Source organism: Magnolia sinica, chromosome 18 (genome assembly GCF_029962835.1).
Source record: "Magnolia sinica isolate HGM2019 chromosome 18, MsV1, whole genome shotgun sequence".
Taxonomy (NCBI): Eukaryota; Viridiplantae; Streptophyta; class Magnoliopsida; order Magnoliales; family Magnoliaceae; genus Magnolia; species Magnolia sinica.
Window position 1 is genome coordinate 10,150,343 of NC_080590.1, and position 16,927 is coordinate 10,167,269.

Genomic DNA, 16,927 nt, shown 5'->3' on the forward strand with positions numbered 1-16,927 from the left:
GTTGTTTCTAAAAAGTTGTTTAGGTCTATTGTGCAATAACAGTCTTAGAGCTAGGCCTGAATTATCTTAGAGGTGGACCCGTGTCCATTATTCAGACTACACGTTTGTCTCTTCTTCTTCTTTTTCTTTAACAAACATAACACCAGTTCGATGCGGGCAGCTAATCCTGTCATCAAAGCATCCAATGTTTCAATGGAGCAAATCTTGGAGTTGCTAGAAACTTCATTGCATAGACCAAACACGCCAAAATGAAGCTGTTTCACACTTGAAAGAGCTTTTTATTTTAAATCTTTAGAGGGTGGAGCGGATACTTTGACTTTATTCAACTTGTGCTGACTGAGAACAAGATAATTGTACAATTACAAACTGGTATAGAAGTGTGATTATTGCGAGCAATGAAATTCAGCCCATCAAGCAATATAATACATGGGATTTGGAAGCTTAAATGAGCGGTTGCTCACAAAGGAACCCAGTAAGTCACTCCATTGGTCTCCAGAGTTCCCAAGAATCCTATATCCCTCTTTCGCCATCTCTTCTCGCCTCTCTGATTTGTACAGAATCGCGGGTTTCCTGTGGTCACCATCGCCCCTGTGTATGTAGGAAACACAAAGCAATGAGTATCTTGACTAGAATCTGCAACAAGCACGAATATGAACATATCTTGAATCATCAACCGAGGCCATGGCAAATTCAAGATTGAAGAACAAAAGGAACTAAATAAGACTGAACTTATTAAGAGAAGATGAAATATATTAGGGCCTGTTTGGACACAGGCGGTTCTGGTCTAATTGACTAGGACTGCCTCTGTCTGTTTTACTTTTAGTGGAAAATAATGCCTTTTCCTCCACTTCGGAGCACTTTTTGAAGAATCCAGAATGCAGATCCTAACAAAAATCTGAAAAAGTAGGGTTCTTCCCCCAGCACAGGCAGGCACTTTCTGTTGGATGGAACGTGCCATATCATCATCATCATCTAAGCCTTATCCCAACTAATTAGGGTTGGTTACACAAACCCTCTTCACCATTCTACTCTCTCACAGACCATGTCCTTAGTTAAACCATAGGTCGTCAAATCTTGTTGTATAAAGAAATTTAAATGTTGAGGCTTATTTAAATGCATTGGTGATGCAAATAGGCACATTTGTATTTAAATGATGAAGCTCTGATATATAGTGTGAACTAGCGATACTTCCATACTGAAAATAGTGTGTGGTCATCCTCGTGAAACTAACCTGATTTTTTTAAAAAAGGCCGAATTTAAATAATTATTAAAAAGGAAATCATGGATAACAAAAAATAAAAAATAAAAATACTACCAAAAGGTTATACTGGAATGCATTGATGCAGAGCATACAAGACAGATCACAAGCTATTATGTAGAACTAGAACTCAGTGATGGAGATTACAACGTCTAGAAATTAATCAAAGCAACCCATCAATATAAACAAATTTTTTAACAGTATGCCTGGATATAAAACATGGATATGAAACAAAACAGCCATACCATAACTAAAACATAGTAGGAAACGATAGAAATCACTATAAATGGAAAGCAAGCAAACCCAGACTGTGATTGACAATATACAGAAAAAGCAAATGCTATGGACTTGAATTTCTGTTGAGATGAGATTCACAAAATCCTACAACTCTAGCACTACTTTCCACATCTATTTTGTCATATTAATACAGTTCCAATCAAACTCGATTGGTAGAAGTGAAGAAGTGTAAAATGGCGAATGATCAGTTAATAGAATAGTGAAATTCATGCAATAATCATTTAAAGAATTGTAGCTTGTCTGAACACTGCAATGAAACCAACATAAGAACGAGGAAAAAGGAAAAAACAATACTTATGTATCTCAGCAACATGGGTCATGCTGCCTATAATACAAAATCAGAATAAAACTTAAAGAGCATGAGAGCTAGCCCTTAGAAGTAGTTTCTTCAACACCAAGACAGTGGAGGCATGCTTGAGGGTGAGGAGTGAGGCCGCTTCAGCTTGACCAAAAGATATAAAATAAGACACTATTTTATAGAAAAATTGATTTATTATTATTATTAGTATTAGTATTATTATTATTATTATTATTATTTTAATGCAAAGAGAACTTTCTTGAGTTATATGTATGCGGCACCTTTTTTCCTGAATCATGAAAATCTATTGAAACCAAGAAAATTGCAAAAGAGATAATGAATGACCAATGGTGGGTGAACATCTCGCCGCTCACTCAAAAGTTTCTGGCTCCCTCATTAGCTCCTATGGGGATGACAGAAAGCACAAGGTACCTTTCAACAACATCACTCAAACACTCTGCCGACACAAATTTTGAAGAGTCATGCTGGGGAGTATCCAAGTGTCCCCAAGCTTAGTTGCAGGATTCTTCTAAGAAGGTGCCACTCCCGCTTCAAATCGCGCTTCAGACCAGCATATTCAATAATAGTAACGGCGGCCATAATGTCCAGCTTTATGAGTAACGGTCATAGAAAATTTTACACACCCATTATTAGCCCTATATTGCATAATGGCTCCAACTAACCATTACAAAATAGACGTTACAGACATTACTTGACCCTTTTTGAATACCATGTTTCAGACTCCCACTCCTGCTTTCTAGTCTTTTATGCATTGACTTTGATACGTTCTTGACATAGATGCTTCCCTGTTCCTACACCCGAATTTGTTTCCACTTTGCTTCATGCTTCATGCAACTATATCCCCAAGTACAGGCAGAGTCTGGCACCACACATAGAAGTGTCCAGATGACAGATAAATTTGTTAATGGGGATATGCCTAAATTAGTTAACAGTGATGTTTGATGTTGACCAAGCCACATAAGATCGGGTTGCAAGCATAAAACTTCACAAACGCAGAACATTAAGTTTCAGTATGATTAAGGATAAAACCAGTTGAAACTCTGTGAAATTAAAGGTAAACTGATTGAAGAAACTTTATTTAGAATTTTTTTAAAAGATATCCACGCATGTACCAGTGTGGAGTGGAAGTAACAAATGGCCATGAAGTCCCTCACTTCAATCAAACCAAACTAGAAAAATCATTTTAAAAAAATACAGTTTATTTCCTCTTTTCCATTCAGATCAGCTTCGAAACCTCAGATGGAACAATATCGTATGGAAGCAAATTTCAAGAAATCAGCCATGAATCTTACCACAGGCGTTAGGGGTACAGGCATACGGCCTACCATAAAAACACTAGGGTTCCAAACTATGGTATTATGGACAAAACTAAAAATGAAATTGCATGCTAATCTAAATATGAAAGGAAGACAAATGCAAATATGACACTCATTCCATGGAGACACGTAGGATATATGTATCGCACATCTGGAGCACTCATCTGGCAGCTCTATCATGGATTCCTCACAGCCCCAAAAACACACTGATCAGATGAAAATAAACCATTCAATTGTAGGAGTTTCGATGGAGAGGCTAAGAAACAGATGACCAAAAGTTCACATTTAATGGACAAAAGTCTTTCATTCAAGTGGTCATGATTATCCAGCTGGTACAGTTTTTAGACAATGCCCATCCATGGTTGAAACCACCAGATGAGCATTCTCAATTTCCACGTCCGCTGCGTGTTCCCTAGAGGCGCATGTGATATTTTGCCTGTGACATTAGCATTCAAATAAAAGAAACAACCACTCAGTAACTCGCCTCATTAATTTACAGTTATGTTCGGATTTACTTTTCCTAGGGACATGAAATCTGGCTATTTATTCACCACTGTTACAAATATAAACTCCTGCTGTGTTGTCTTACAGCATTGTCTTTATTATTTTGTCCTACATTTGGGTAGTGGAGGGAATATGATTTGTATCCATGTAAAGGCGCTCATGTATTCTAGCCTATGTGAGTGTTTTTTTTTTTGAAAGATAACTGGAACTTTCGTTGAAAAGCGCTGAGATAGTGCCAAAACAGGAACAAAACAAAGGTGAAAAGCAAGGAAACAAAGAAACAAAACAACAAAAGAGATTACATGTTCCCCATCCAACCCTTTTCCCACCGCCCACTCCACTACAATATCCCACACATAGCTAGCAACCCATAGAGCGTTTCTGGAAGTGTTGCGGAAGCATCTGCCATTCCTCTCACTCCACATAGCCCACAAACCAGCAAGGAGGCAAAGTCTCCAAACCACACAAGTCCTCTTGCGGAGGGTCACCCCTTGCCAAGCCAGCTGAAAATCGCCGATATCTAGAGGCATGGACCATGCCACGCTGAATCTGGCAAGAATAGAAGCCCAAACTTGGCTAGCAAAAGCAAAATGAATGAGAAGATGGTCAACCGACTCTGCATTGGACATACTGAGAAGACAAAAATTCAGGATGGTCATGGATTGCTTTTGGAGATTGCCGATGGTCAAGAATCTATTTCTTCCTGCAAGCCACCCAAAAGCCCCGATCTTTGGAGAAGCTCCGTAGTGCCAAATGTAAGAAGTCTTCTGGTAACTCTCCCCTATATTCCGCACCAAAAAATAGAATGATTTAACCGTGACGTGCCCAGTCTTGCCTTTTGTCCAGATCATACATTTGCCATTGCCAATCGACAGTCTACAAGGATGAAGCCACTCCAAAAGAGCAACATACTCTTCCACCTCATCATCCCTAAGAGATCGGTGGCAAGGAGGGCAAATAACCGTATCGCCACAAATCTCAAAGCAACTATCAATCATAATGTTTTGGTTTGGGGCCAGACTAGCAATAACCAGGAAACGAATCTTTAGAGGCAAATTGCCCTACCATACGTCTTCCCAGAAACAAATCCACATCCCCATTCCCCCAAAGAGAAAACTGCATCTTCCAAGAACTTAGGCTTCATGCTAAGAATACATTTCCATGTCAAGGAAGCTCTATATGCGGAGGAGTCCTTTGTCCACCATCCTCCATATGAACATTCATACTTGGTAGCAATCACCTCTCTCCAAAGAGCGAATATTAGCACCCCCTTCATCGTAGGGTTTGCACATTTCCTCCCACTCCAAAAGATGAAACCTTTTCTTCTTCGCTGAGTCTCCCCAAAGATAGTCTTGCCTAAGCTTTTCAAGGTGGTCCGAAACCGATTTCGGACATCTAAAAAGCGACATGAAGTAGATGAGAAGATTGGATAAAACCGCTTTAAAAAGAGTGATACAACCACGGACAAACAAAAACCACCCTTGCCAACCCATCAATTTCCTCTTGAATCTTTCCAACACTTTGTCTCATCGATGCTTTATTGGTTTTCCTATACCGAGGGGGAGACCCAAATATGACAAAGGGAAAGAACCTGTCTTGCATCCAAAGAGGCTTGCAAAATAGCCAACTTCCTCCTAATCCAAGTGGATTCCTAGCATTTCACATTTTGCCAGATTAACCTTTTGCCCAGACACCACATCAAAGCATCGGAGAATCATGCTTAGATTGTCAACCTTAGCTTCATCTGTAAACAAAGCAAAAACAATAAAGGCTTTGAGGAAAATGATTCTCCTTTGCTTTTCTGTATTTGAGACAACCCTAAAGGGTTGAATTTATAGAGTTCTACAATGACTATACAAGGTAAAATGATAAATACAAAATCTTCTATTTATACATTGTCTATCTATAGAATCGGCTATACAAGGCAAGACATGTGGCCTATCTAACATCCCCCCTCAAACCAATGCGGGTCATCGACAAGTAATAGTTTGCTAACTAAAAATGAGTGGCGTGCAGAAGTGAAGGACTTCGTGAGAATGTCGGCAATCTGATCATGGGAAGCGACATGTGGTAGCAAAATGAGCCGAGACTGAAACTTCTCGCGGATGAAGTGATAGTCAACTTCAATATGCTTTGCCCGTTCATGGAAAACCAGATTAGAGACAATCTGAATGACACTCAGATTATCTACATGGAGTGGAGTAGGATATTGTAGATGAACGCCCAAGTCAGAAAGAAGTCCACGTAACCAGATAATCTCCTTACAAGCTGCTGACATTGCTTTATACTCAGCCTTTGTGCTTGATTTGGAAACAGTAGCCTGCTTCTTATACTTCCAAGAGATGAGAGAAGTGCTAAGAAAAACACAGTAGCCAGTAGTAGATCTGCGGGTAAGAGTACAACTGGCCCAGTCAGCATCTGAATAAGCACAAAGATCCAGATATCGATCCAGAGTTCCATGTAGGTACCGTAAGATGCGCAATACTGCAGTCATATGAAGAGTTCGAGGAGCAAAAACAAATTGGCTGACAACTTGGACCGCGTAGGCAATATTAGGATGAGTCATTGTTAAATAAACCAGACTCTCAACCAAACGGCGGCATAATGTGGGATGTACAAGGAGTTCACCATCGTCACGGCCATATTGAACATTAAGTTCCAAGAGAGTCTGAATTGTCTTCTGATCCGTTAAGAAGGCAAAGGCAAGAAGATCCTTGGTATATTTATACTGGCTGATCAGGATTCCACGTATAGAACGCGAAAATTCAAGTCCAAGAAAGTATGTTAAATGACCCAGGTCCTTCATCTTGAAGGATGACTTCAGAATGTCCTTTAATACCGAGATGCCAGTATCATCGCTACCAGTTAGAAGTAGGTCATCAACACAAACGAGAACAATGACGATTTCATGCTCAGAGGTGCGTAAGAATAAGGATGGATCATGACCACTTTGAGTAAAGCCAGCTCCTATAACAACATCATGAAAACGTTGGAACCATGCCCGAGGGGCCTGTTTGAGACCGTATAGAGCTTTCTTCAAGCGACAGACTTTATCGACAGAGATTAAAGAACCAGGAGGAGGTTTTAAATATACTGTTTCTTGTAGGTCTCCATGAAGAAAAGCATTTTTCACGTCCATCTGTGTGTGACCAAGAGCGAACTGATGATACTACCAGAAGAGTGCGAACAATTTCATCTTGGCCACAGGAGCAAATGTCTCATCATAATCAATTCCATGTTCCTGTTTGTATCCCTGGGCGACAAGCCGAGCTTTGTATCGATCCAATGATCCGTCAGACTTGAGCTTCACAGAATAAATCCATTTACTGCCAATTAATTGGTGGTCAGAAAGTCGAGTAACAATTTTCCAAGTATGGTTATCATCCAATGCTGTAAGTTCTTCTGCCATAACCTTCTTTCAACAATCATGACTAGCTATCTGATGGTATGAAGTAGGAATAGATACGGTATCCAGGGTAGTATTCATGGCAGACAGAGTATATCAAGCGATCAGGCTGTCAATGTTCACGAGTGGAATGACGTACCAAGATAGGATCTAGATTGGTTACAAGTACAGTAGGGAGAGTAGTAGGTGATGGATCTATACGTGGTCGTCGTGAATAAACCTACAATGGATAAGGAGGTGGACTTGACGCAATCGGAATGTTAGAAAAAATAGTAAGACCAGGAGAGTCTGGCGTGAGCGAAGGAGGACCAGATGAATGGAAGGCAATATGCTCAAGAAAAACAACATGTCGTGATACCCGTACACAACGAGAGACCTAGTCATATCAACGAAAACCCTTTTGAGTTTCTCCAAATCCCAAGTACATACATTTTACTGATTTTGAAAAAAGTTTGTTATGTTCACGTGATGCCAAATGAACATAACATACACAACCAAAAACACAAAATGTGGAATATGTAGGAAGAGAACCGGTGAGAACAAAGTAGGGAGATTTACTATTCAGAACTGTGGTTGGCAACCGATTAATCAAGTAGACTGAATGCATCATAGCTTCCGCCCAGAAGGAACGAGGAACACTCATAGCTGTCATTAAGGTATTGACAGTTTCAACAATATGGCGATTTTTGCGTTCAACCACCCCATTCTGTTGTGGAGTATCAGAACAAGTGGTCTGATGAGTAATCCCATGACCCTGAAGAAATGTACAAAAATTTGTGGAGAGATACTCTCCCCTTGAGTCAAAGCGAAGAGTTTGAATTTTTACTCGAAATTGAGTGTCTACCATAGAATGAAATATTTTGAATTTTTTAAACACCTGTGACTTAGAGTGCAAAAAGTAAATCTACGTGTAACGGGTGAAATCATCAATGAATAAAACATAATATCATAGTCCAGAGAGAGACATAATTGGGGAAGGACCCCAGACATCCGTATGCACCAGTTCAAACATAGTTGATGATTTTGTAGTATTAGAGGAAAGGGAATACACTTACTTTTTGAAAGGCAACAGGAAGAATAAGAATAATCCAAATCACTTTTAGTAAGATAAATATTCTCTAACATGCCAGAAGAAAAGAGCTGAATCAAACGATCAGAATGCGGATAACCCAAGCGAAAGTGCCAAAGTTTCCACATTTTATTTGCCGAACAAATATCCGAGGAAGGAGACAAGAAACAACGAGCTGGAGTAATGGATGGGTGAAAGTCCAACACGTACAAACATCCATGCCGCCTACCCTTCCCCAGTACTTTTCCCGTTGCCAGATTTTACACAAAACAACAATTTGGAAGAAAGATGACCAAACAGTTATTGGATGTAAGTTGACCAACAGAAATTAAATTTGAGGAGAGTTTAGGGACATGAAAACATCACGAAGGGTAAACTTGCGATGGTCAGAATGAGAGAAAGTTAAGGAACCAACGGACTGTATGGGTAGTTTAGTGTCATCTGCAGTAGAAATAGCCTGATTGCTAGTGTAGGGACGAGTATTGTGGAGATGTGATACATCACCAGTCATATGATTTGAAGCACCAGAATCGAAGAACCATGGAGAAGATGAGGTGATATCTGACATACCGGCCACGGAAAGGGCCTGGACGATCTGCTGGAGCATCGGAGGAGTCAAAGGTGAGGAAAGACCTTCAACAGAACCAGTGGATGCAGTATCACTAACAGAAGGCTCGGAAGAAGCAGTCGCAGAAGTAGCAGAAAGAGCACGACCACGGCCACGACCTCGACCACTACGTCCATGGCCGAATGAGGATGCGTAGGCATGTGAACGACAGTCCTGATTACCATGACCAGTCCTTCGACAATATGTGCACCAATCTTTGCATTGAGCGACGACATGTCCTACTTTGTTACAGTCGCGACAAGTTAAAGTAGTGGAACCACGGTTTGGTGCAGAGGTAGATACATTAAGTGTCAGGTCAGATGGTCCCTGAGATGTCCCCTGAGAGAGGACCTGCAGTCGTTGTTCCTCAGCTAATAAATCATTAATAACCGAATTCATTGAAGGAGTTGGGCTACAGTTTAGAAGAGCAGCCCTGTGTTGAGGGTCAAATATTGCATATCAGACCCCATTTATTACCTGATTTTATGAACATGATATCGTTTAACGCTCTATTTTAATCGTGTTTGTGCTGCAAGGTGAATTTCGGAGCTTGGACTGAAAAGGGGTGCTAAATGCATGGATTTGATGCTCTAGAATAACTAAGGCAAAGGATGGACCTCAAGGGACCAAGATCGACGGATTTACACGGCAGAGATCCGAGATAATCGATAACTGAAGCTCAAGTGGCCCGAAATTGGTCCAGAATGCAAGATCACAGGGTTCCAACCATCCGTTCGGATCGAAACTTCATACAGGGTCTGAAGACCATATATGAACGGTACACGTCGAAATTCGTCTGTTGGATACTTGTGGAAGTATCCCAACGGACAGATCATCCCATAAATTAGTGATTTGGGGCCCACCTGATCTCTGGATACGCTTAAATTTTGGACTCAACATCTTAAATTGGATGGGGAAAAGGATGGACGGTACGGATTTTTCGCGAACATCACAGTGGACCGCACCTACACTTGAGTGTGCACAGTGCGTACGTGCACTGGACGCGCACCGGGCGGTCAGCCCGGTCAAAGACGGACTAACCCGTCTTCTTCTTGCGAAGGAACAGCGAACGGACGTTGTCCGTCCGTTTTTCAGTAATAGGGCCCACTCATCATCTAAATGGATGATCCAGACCGTCCATTGAATCTCTGGGGTAGGCGTGACCCTCGCCTAGGTGCCTTTTTGGTCCCATTCATATGTACAGATGTATATTGATGAAAAACGTAAGATGAACGGTGAAGTGAGTTGATAAAATGAACCGCACCAAAATTCGACCAAAACTACCCCTTCCCATTGGATTTTCACCAGGAATTCAATAGACGGTGTGGATTTCCCAACTGATTTTAATCATGGGCCCCACCAGCAGCACATCGGAAGAAATCCGCTTTTCTCTGTTTACGCAAGAACAGAGCCTGCGGAGGAATCTTATGGGCCACCACCATGCTTCATCGGTCGGATCTGGACCGTCCATAAGAAGCCCACGCTCCCTATCATCCTAGCCTAGATGATGAAATTTCAAGAAACAACGAAGATCGGTTTTCAACCGTCTAAACGGAGGACGAATGGTGCAACAAAAAGTTATGTAGGCCACACCAAAACAGAAGAAAAACGGTCATGTCCAACCGGCTTTTCGTGCTGATCTTAGTGAACGGAGTGGATTTTCTATCAGAACTCGTCTGTGGGGGCCGCCAAACATCAGCGTAAAAGCTATACGCAAGGCAACTGCGTAAGTGGCCTATCGCCTCTCCCAACGCTGACTCCAGCACGAACTCTACACCACTCAGGCTGTCTATAAAAAGGAGACGTGCGGGAGCCGGAGCATTCAATTTTGATCCAAGCTGGGACGTCAGTGGAGAGAGAGTTGGAGGCAGCTGTGGAGCAGACGGAGAGAGAGAGTAGTATTTAATTTTTATTTGTTTTATTTCTACTATTTCTTTCAGGATGTTTAGCCTAATCATGTTGCTGGGCTAAACCTCTTAGCTAGGGCTAAGAGGTGAAGCTTGTAGCGTGATGGGAGGACTTTTAGCTTATGCCTTTTCTTTATACTGAATTTGATATTAGTTTGATTATTAAGGGAATGTTTTTAGTTTTTAATGGTCTGTTGTGACTAAAATTACAATGGGTCTGCGATAGCTTAAGCATGTTCCTTTCCTTTTTATGTTTATGATGTCAGGAAGCCCTATTGTTCACCATCGTCTCCTGGGCATGGTTGGATGACGGTACCCTTCCTAACCTTCATACATTGTTGATTGGTTAGTAATTAGTTTAATTTTGTTGTTTACTTTGTCTCATGGGCATGGTTTAGTGATGGAATCCATTCTAATTCATATACCTTTCATTTCTTAAAAACTATACCAAAGGAAGTTCAGTCTTCATTTTCATGAAGATGGGACTCTTAAGTCCAGTTGAGTTCTTGAAACAGGCATAAGATCTCCCTGATCTCTACAAGTGGATCCTCTGAACCCCTAGTTCCTTTCCCTGAATTGTTTAAGTTTTAGATAATTATTTCATCATTATCCCTCAAATTACACTCAATTTAGATTTCATCTCATTCTAGTTCTAGTTCTAGTTCTAGTTAGTTTCAGATTACGTACAAGTTTCAGTCCCTTGGGATTCGACCTCGGTCTCACTGAGTTTATTACTACATCACAACCCTATACTTGGGGAGTGAACGAGTTTTTGGCCTGCAATGCTCAAATTCTGGATGCAGTTTCATAAGAAACTGTCTAACTTGCGCACTCTCGCGCATTGTGTGGAATATTTTAAAGTCATTTAGGAATTTTGGATCCATCATAGTCATCTCTGTCCAAATTGTAACCATTATAAAGTAGAAAGTTTGAATACTTTTGTCACCCTGAGTAAGGTGAACTAGATCTTGTTCTAAACGGTATAACCGAGCCGCATTACTCTGTTAATATATTGTCTGAAGATGATCCCACATGGCTTTAGCAGTGCGATGTGGCGTGAGGCCAACAACTATTGATCGATCAACCGAATCAAGAATCCAGATAGCAATCCGTCCACTTTTCAGTTTCCAATCAGCTATTTTGTCGGCATCGGTGGAAGCGGGGATGGTAACAGATCCATCAATTAGTCCCCACAAACCTCGACCCTTGAGAAAACTTTGAAAGTGGATGGCCCAAGGACGTGTGCAGCCTGGGGATGATCGGACGAGCCTGGGGTGCGATCGGACGGGCCTGGGGATGGTCGGACGGAGCTGTTGACGCAGCAGGAGCGTACGCAGGGACGTGTAGTAGGTGCATGCGCAGGGGACGTGCAGCAGGGGCGTGCAGACAGGCCTGGGACGATCGGACAGAGCTTGGTGCGGACAGAGCTTGGGACGATCGGACGATCTTCGTGAGTGCCGGATTTGACAGAGGAGGAGCCGGATCTGACAAGGGAGTGCCGGATCTAACAAACGATGGTGCCGGTGATGAAGAAGATGCCGGATTAGGTTCGGTATTGCTTTGATACCATGTAAACAAAGCAAAAATAATGAAGGCTCGGAGGAAAATGATTCTCCTTTGCTTTTCTGTATTTGAGACAACTCTGAAGGGTTGAATTTATAGAGTTCTACAACGACTATACGAGGTAAAATGATAAATATAAAATCTTCTATTTATACATTGTCTATCTATAGAATTGGCTATACAAGGCAAGGCATGTGGCCTGTCTAACATCATCAGCCTCACAAAAAAGAATTGTACCATCCGCAAATTGAATATGAGAAATCAGGGGAAGCTCCTGACTCACCCAGAATCCTTTGAAAAGACCAACCTCCTGCCCTTTTGACAACATCCTGCTTAAAGCTTCAGCGATAACAACGAGTAGGAATGGGAAGCTCTAATCTAGATAGCCTATGTGAGGTTTGTGTAAGTAATTGAGCACCTTGTGCACTGAGGAGCTCCAATCTAGTAAGAATGCCACAGTCCTTTTACTATAAATATTCAGTGTTTCTCGATCTTTTTATTTTTGTTTTTTGTTAACAACCACTACCATTCAGCCAAAAACTGTAACATACATCAAATTCTTAGGATGTTAGGAAATCAACAGATACATCATTTGGGATTCCTCATGCAGTGTTCACAGCTGAATTTTCTAAATGTTCTAATTGCTAGTATACATGTTTTACATACCAAAACTATGCTCCATGTCAGTGTAGCTTTTTCAAAAGAATTACAAGTACAGCTACTGAATTTTCTTGCATAACCGAGATATAAATGCAATAATTTTCTAAGCTTCACAAAGTCCAGAAAGAATCCGTAAATTGAGTTCTTCCGCCATTTGACAACAAGCTTTTATAACATATATTCCAAATGTGATTCTGTAAAGCAAAAACAAGTAATGCGCAATCTACCAATACAGAAATGAAGTCTAATCACAGATAGTTAATCAATCAAAGAGAGGATGAACACAAGAATCCTAGTTTCACTCATCAAGGTACAGTTTAGCTGTGTACCTCAATATAAGCTTGTCCCAGTTCTGAAATCCGGCGTTCCTTAGATTATCAACAGTAACACTCCTCTGCAATTCGCTTCTTCCAGTCAACAAGAAAACCTTGAACCCCAATGCAACAACCTCATTGTACAGCTTCAAACTGGACTCTATCACAGGGGCCATTGCCTTGCCCACCCATATATCAAACTGGTGCCCATCAAAAACTTCCAAACTGCACATTCCCACCAAACCCAAAAAAGAAAAGTAAAATCCTAAATTACATATCAATTTCCAGATTTAAAAAAACAAAAAAAAACAAAGAAATAAAGAATTGAGTAGTCATTTTCCAACCAAATCTATCAGTTTTAAGGGCCCGAAAGAATAACCCAAAAGTAAACTTAATCAAAACCCAATTACAATCAGATCAAAGAACATAACGATGCTCAGAAATGAATCCGTAAAAAAACCCATTGCAATCAAAAGAAAATAATTTTAAAAAATACCCGAATCCATGATCAACATAGTACGGGAGATTCGAGAGCAGCGTCTCATCCACATCAAAAATCCAAACATCCTTCCCGTCATCTCCCAACTCGACACTCCTCGCATAGTCCACAGCCTCCTTCGCCACCATTTCCAAATCAAAACCATAGCCCCTGTTCATCATATAATCCTTCACGTAGCCTGCGCATTCTGGCGGGATTGTCTTCCACGGCTTCAGGTTGTTGGCCTCAACCGCAATCCGCCAGCTCGTGCACCGCATCCGGGCCTCCTCTTCATCTCCTCCTCCGTCTGCATGGGCCTTTTCGGGGTATTCGACAATCAAGGGTCTTGGTAGAGGGTGGGATTCGTGGGCGAAAGCGACAATCGAAGAGAGACTCAAGAAGAAAAGTGATTGGAGGAGAAGATTCATGTTAGAAAGAAGAGTAGTTTGAGAAAGAGAGAGAGAGAGAATTTAAAGAGGGATTGGAAGGGTACTATTGTGCTTTTCTTGCATGTAAGTCAATCCAAAACAGGGGTTTGGAGGTCTTATTGAGATGGGCGTTGCGTAAGAGGAAAGAAATTGACAGAGAGAGGGTCGCAAATCCAACCGTCTTTTTAAATACTTCACCAGCAGAGGGAGAAGTAGGAATTGCATGTCTTCCATCTCCCTGCCCTGACAAGGAATTGTAGGATCCTTGAAAAGTGGGGCCTATGATTTTGTAATCCCGACCGTTGGTTATATCGAGATTCCTCCGTAAATGGAGAATGGTCCGAATATTTCCTATATTGTGAGATCCAGTGACCCATCATCAGTCGTTTCAGTTGAATGTTGCTGTTGTATATCTTCTCGACTGTCTATCTGTAGGACACAGATGGAGTGGTTGAGATTATCTTGATGAGGATATTTTTGGGAAACAGGCCATCCATTGTTGGACGCAATTTTCCAACGGTCTGGATTACCATAACATGGGTCTCAATTGTCAGAATATAAAGCGATGTATGCTGTGTAAAAACACGCGCCGGGATGCGCCATTTCTCTGAAAATGACCCACAGTTTGGTGAGAGCTAACGGCCGCAACAATGGATGGACATAAAGAAACCTAAGACGGTCGGAGCTGAGATGGTAACTCCTTGTTCTTGATTGAGTGATCCAAGCCGTTCATCAAAAAGGAACAACCGTAGATGGACCATAGAACAAAAGATTGAACCGATGGAACTATCATAGTCATGCCATCTGTGGGCAGTAAAAAGGAACGCTTAAAACGTTACGGACGCGGATAGGGTGGTGACGAGACGTGGGGACATGCTGGTGGTGCCGTACGATGTCAGAGGTAGCCCGGCCTTTTTTTGGTTTTCCGGCCGAGTACGTACCCGGCCCATCTCTCTCTGACAGCGTATTCCCACCAATCACGTCTCGCCACGTCTCCTTGCCACCGTTCTGGTTGGTGATGGCCTCGACGTTGCGGAATCAGAAAACCTTTCGTACTCTACCAGATTATGATTTTCCAAACACAGTCACTTGTAAACTGTATCTTCAGCACATTTCTAACTCAATCTAAACCGTCCAAATCATGGGTAGTCTCACTGTAGATGGGTCAAAAACCAAATATGAGACCTAACCATTGTTTCATCTGACAGCTAGTAAAATAGATATGTGCCAATAATCGACGGTTAAAACATAAAATAGCCAATAAAACTGTGAGAAAATGACCACCGTAGACAAAATCTTTTATCCAGCGGTTCTCATGAAGGAATACAAACTTAACTTAACAACATCGACTAGCACGTGCGGACAGCGACTTTGACGACGAAACTACGCCTCCTTTTCACTGCGAAGACGAGCGCTGACGCTCCTCCAACTGAGAGTTGTACGAACGGCCTAAAAGAGATCAAAGTTACATGGCCACACAGCTATGTATTTATTATATCCACAGCGTTCATCCATATTTCGAGATCATTTCGGAGCATTATCCTTAAAAAAAAAAAAAAAAAAAAAAACATATCCAAAGATCAACTGGACCACACCACAAAGAGTAGCGGGGAAATTGATTTTCACCGTTAAAAATTTTGTAGGACCCACCATAACATTCATTTTCCATCCAATCTATTCCATAAGGTCACAAAGAGCTGGATGAAGAGGAAAAATAAATTTCATAACGATCCAAAACTTCTATAACCCTTAAAAGGGTTTCAATGGTAGACGTTCAATTCCTCACTGCCTTTTACAGTGCAGTCCACTTGATAGTTAGATCTATCTTATTTTTCGTCTCAAGCCTCAATATAAGCTCGCCAAATAGATGGACGGTTTGGATATAACACAGACCTCGTGATGGGACCCACAAAAGTAACGAAAACTCTACAACAAAAAAGAAGGGATACGACTATAGGTATGGTTATAATCCGTAGCCATAGGCCTTTTGTTTCAACCAACAATGAATCACGGATTCTGCGATTCCACCGCAGCTCACTGTAAGATTTGGGGATGGATCACGGAATCCGCAATTCATCGCCGAGTCAAACAAAAAGACCTATGGCTACGGATTATAACCGTAGCTATAGCCGTATCCTGTGCACTTTAAAAAAAAATAAAAAAATTTACATGGAGAATTTTATTCTACCTACATTTTTCTCTAACATATATTTATATAAATGTGTATATATAAGCACACAAAAAAAAGTTTCTCTCCTTTTTTCTGTTCTTTCTTTATTCATATAATAAGAATATCTGCTAAACCAAAATTAGTTACTTGACGTACAATATATGATTTAAGGGCTGAAAGTTGGGCCTATGGCTACGGATTATAACCGTAACATAACTGTAATACTACACACTTTTTTCTCTTTTTATTTTTATTTTTTATATGGAGAACTTTGTTCTACTTACATTTTTCTCTAATACATATTTATATAAATATGTATATATATGCATATAAAAAAAATTTCTCTCTCTCTTTTTTTTTTCATTTCTTTCTTTATTCATTTAACAAGAATATCTCTAAACTAAAATTAGTTACTTGACGTACCACATATGATTTTAGGGTAGGAGAAGCTACTTTAGCCAACCAACCTAGTTATTTTCTAAGATTCCATCAAGTTGATGGTCGAAAATACATTTCATTCACTTCGCGGTCAATTTCAATCACTTCGCGGTCAAACTAGAAATTGAGTGGGGCAAACATGAAATTGAGTGGGAAAATTAAAAATTGAGCAAGGTAAGGTAAGAATTGAGCG

General features: G+C 40.9%; 1 protein-coding gene across 1 annotated transcript; it reads right to left on the reverse strand.

Annotated features, from left to right (window-relative positions):
* Nucleotides 1–351: 351 nt before the first annotated feature.
* Nucleotides 352–14,242, reverse strand: LOC131233168 (acid phosphatase 1). Its single transcript, XM_058229782.1, has 3 exons — nucleotides 13,717–14,242; nucleotides 13,236–13,445; nucleotides 352–588 (listed from the first exon to the last, which is right to left on the reverse strand). Exons 1-3 carry the CDS (start codon nucleotides 14,124–14,126, stop codon nucleotides 411–413), a joined length of 798 nt encoding a protein of 265 aa, XP_058085765.1. The 5' UTR covers nucleotides 14,127–14,242; the 3' UTR covers nucleotides 352–410.
* Nucleotides 14,243–16,927: the final 2,685 nt, after the last annotated feature.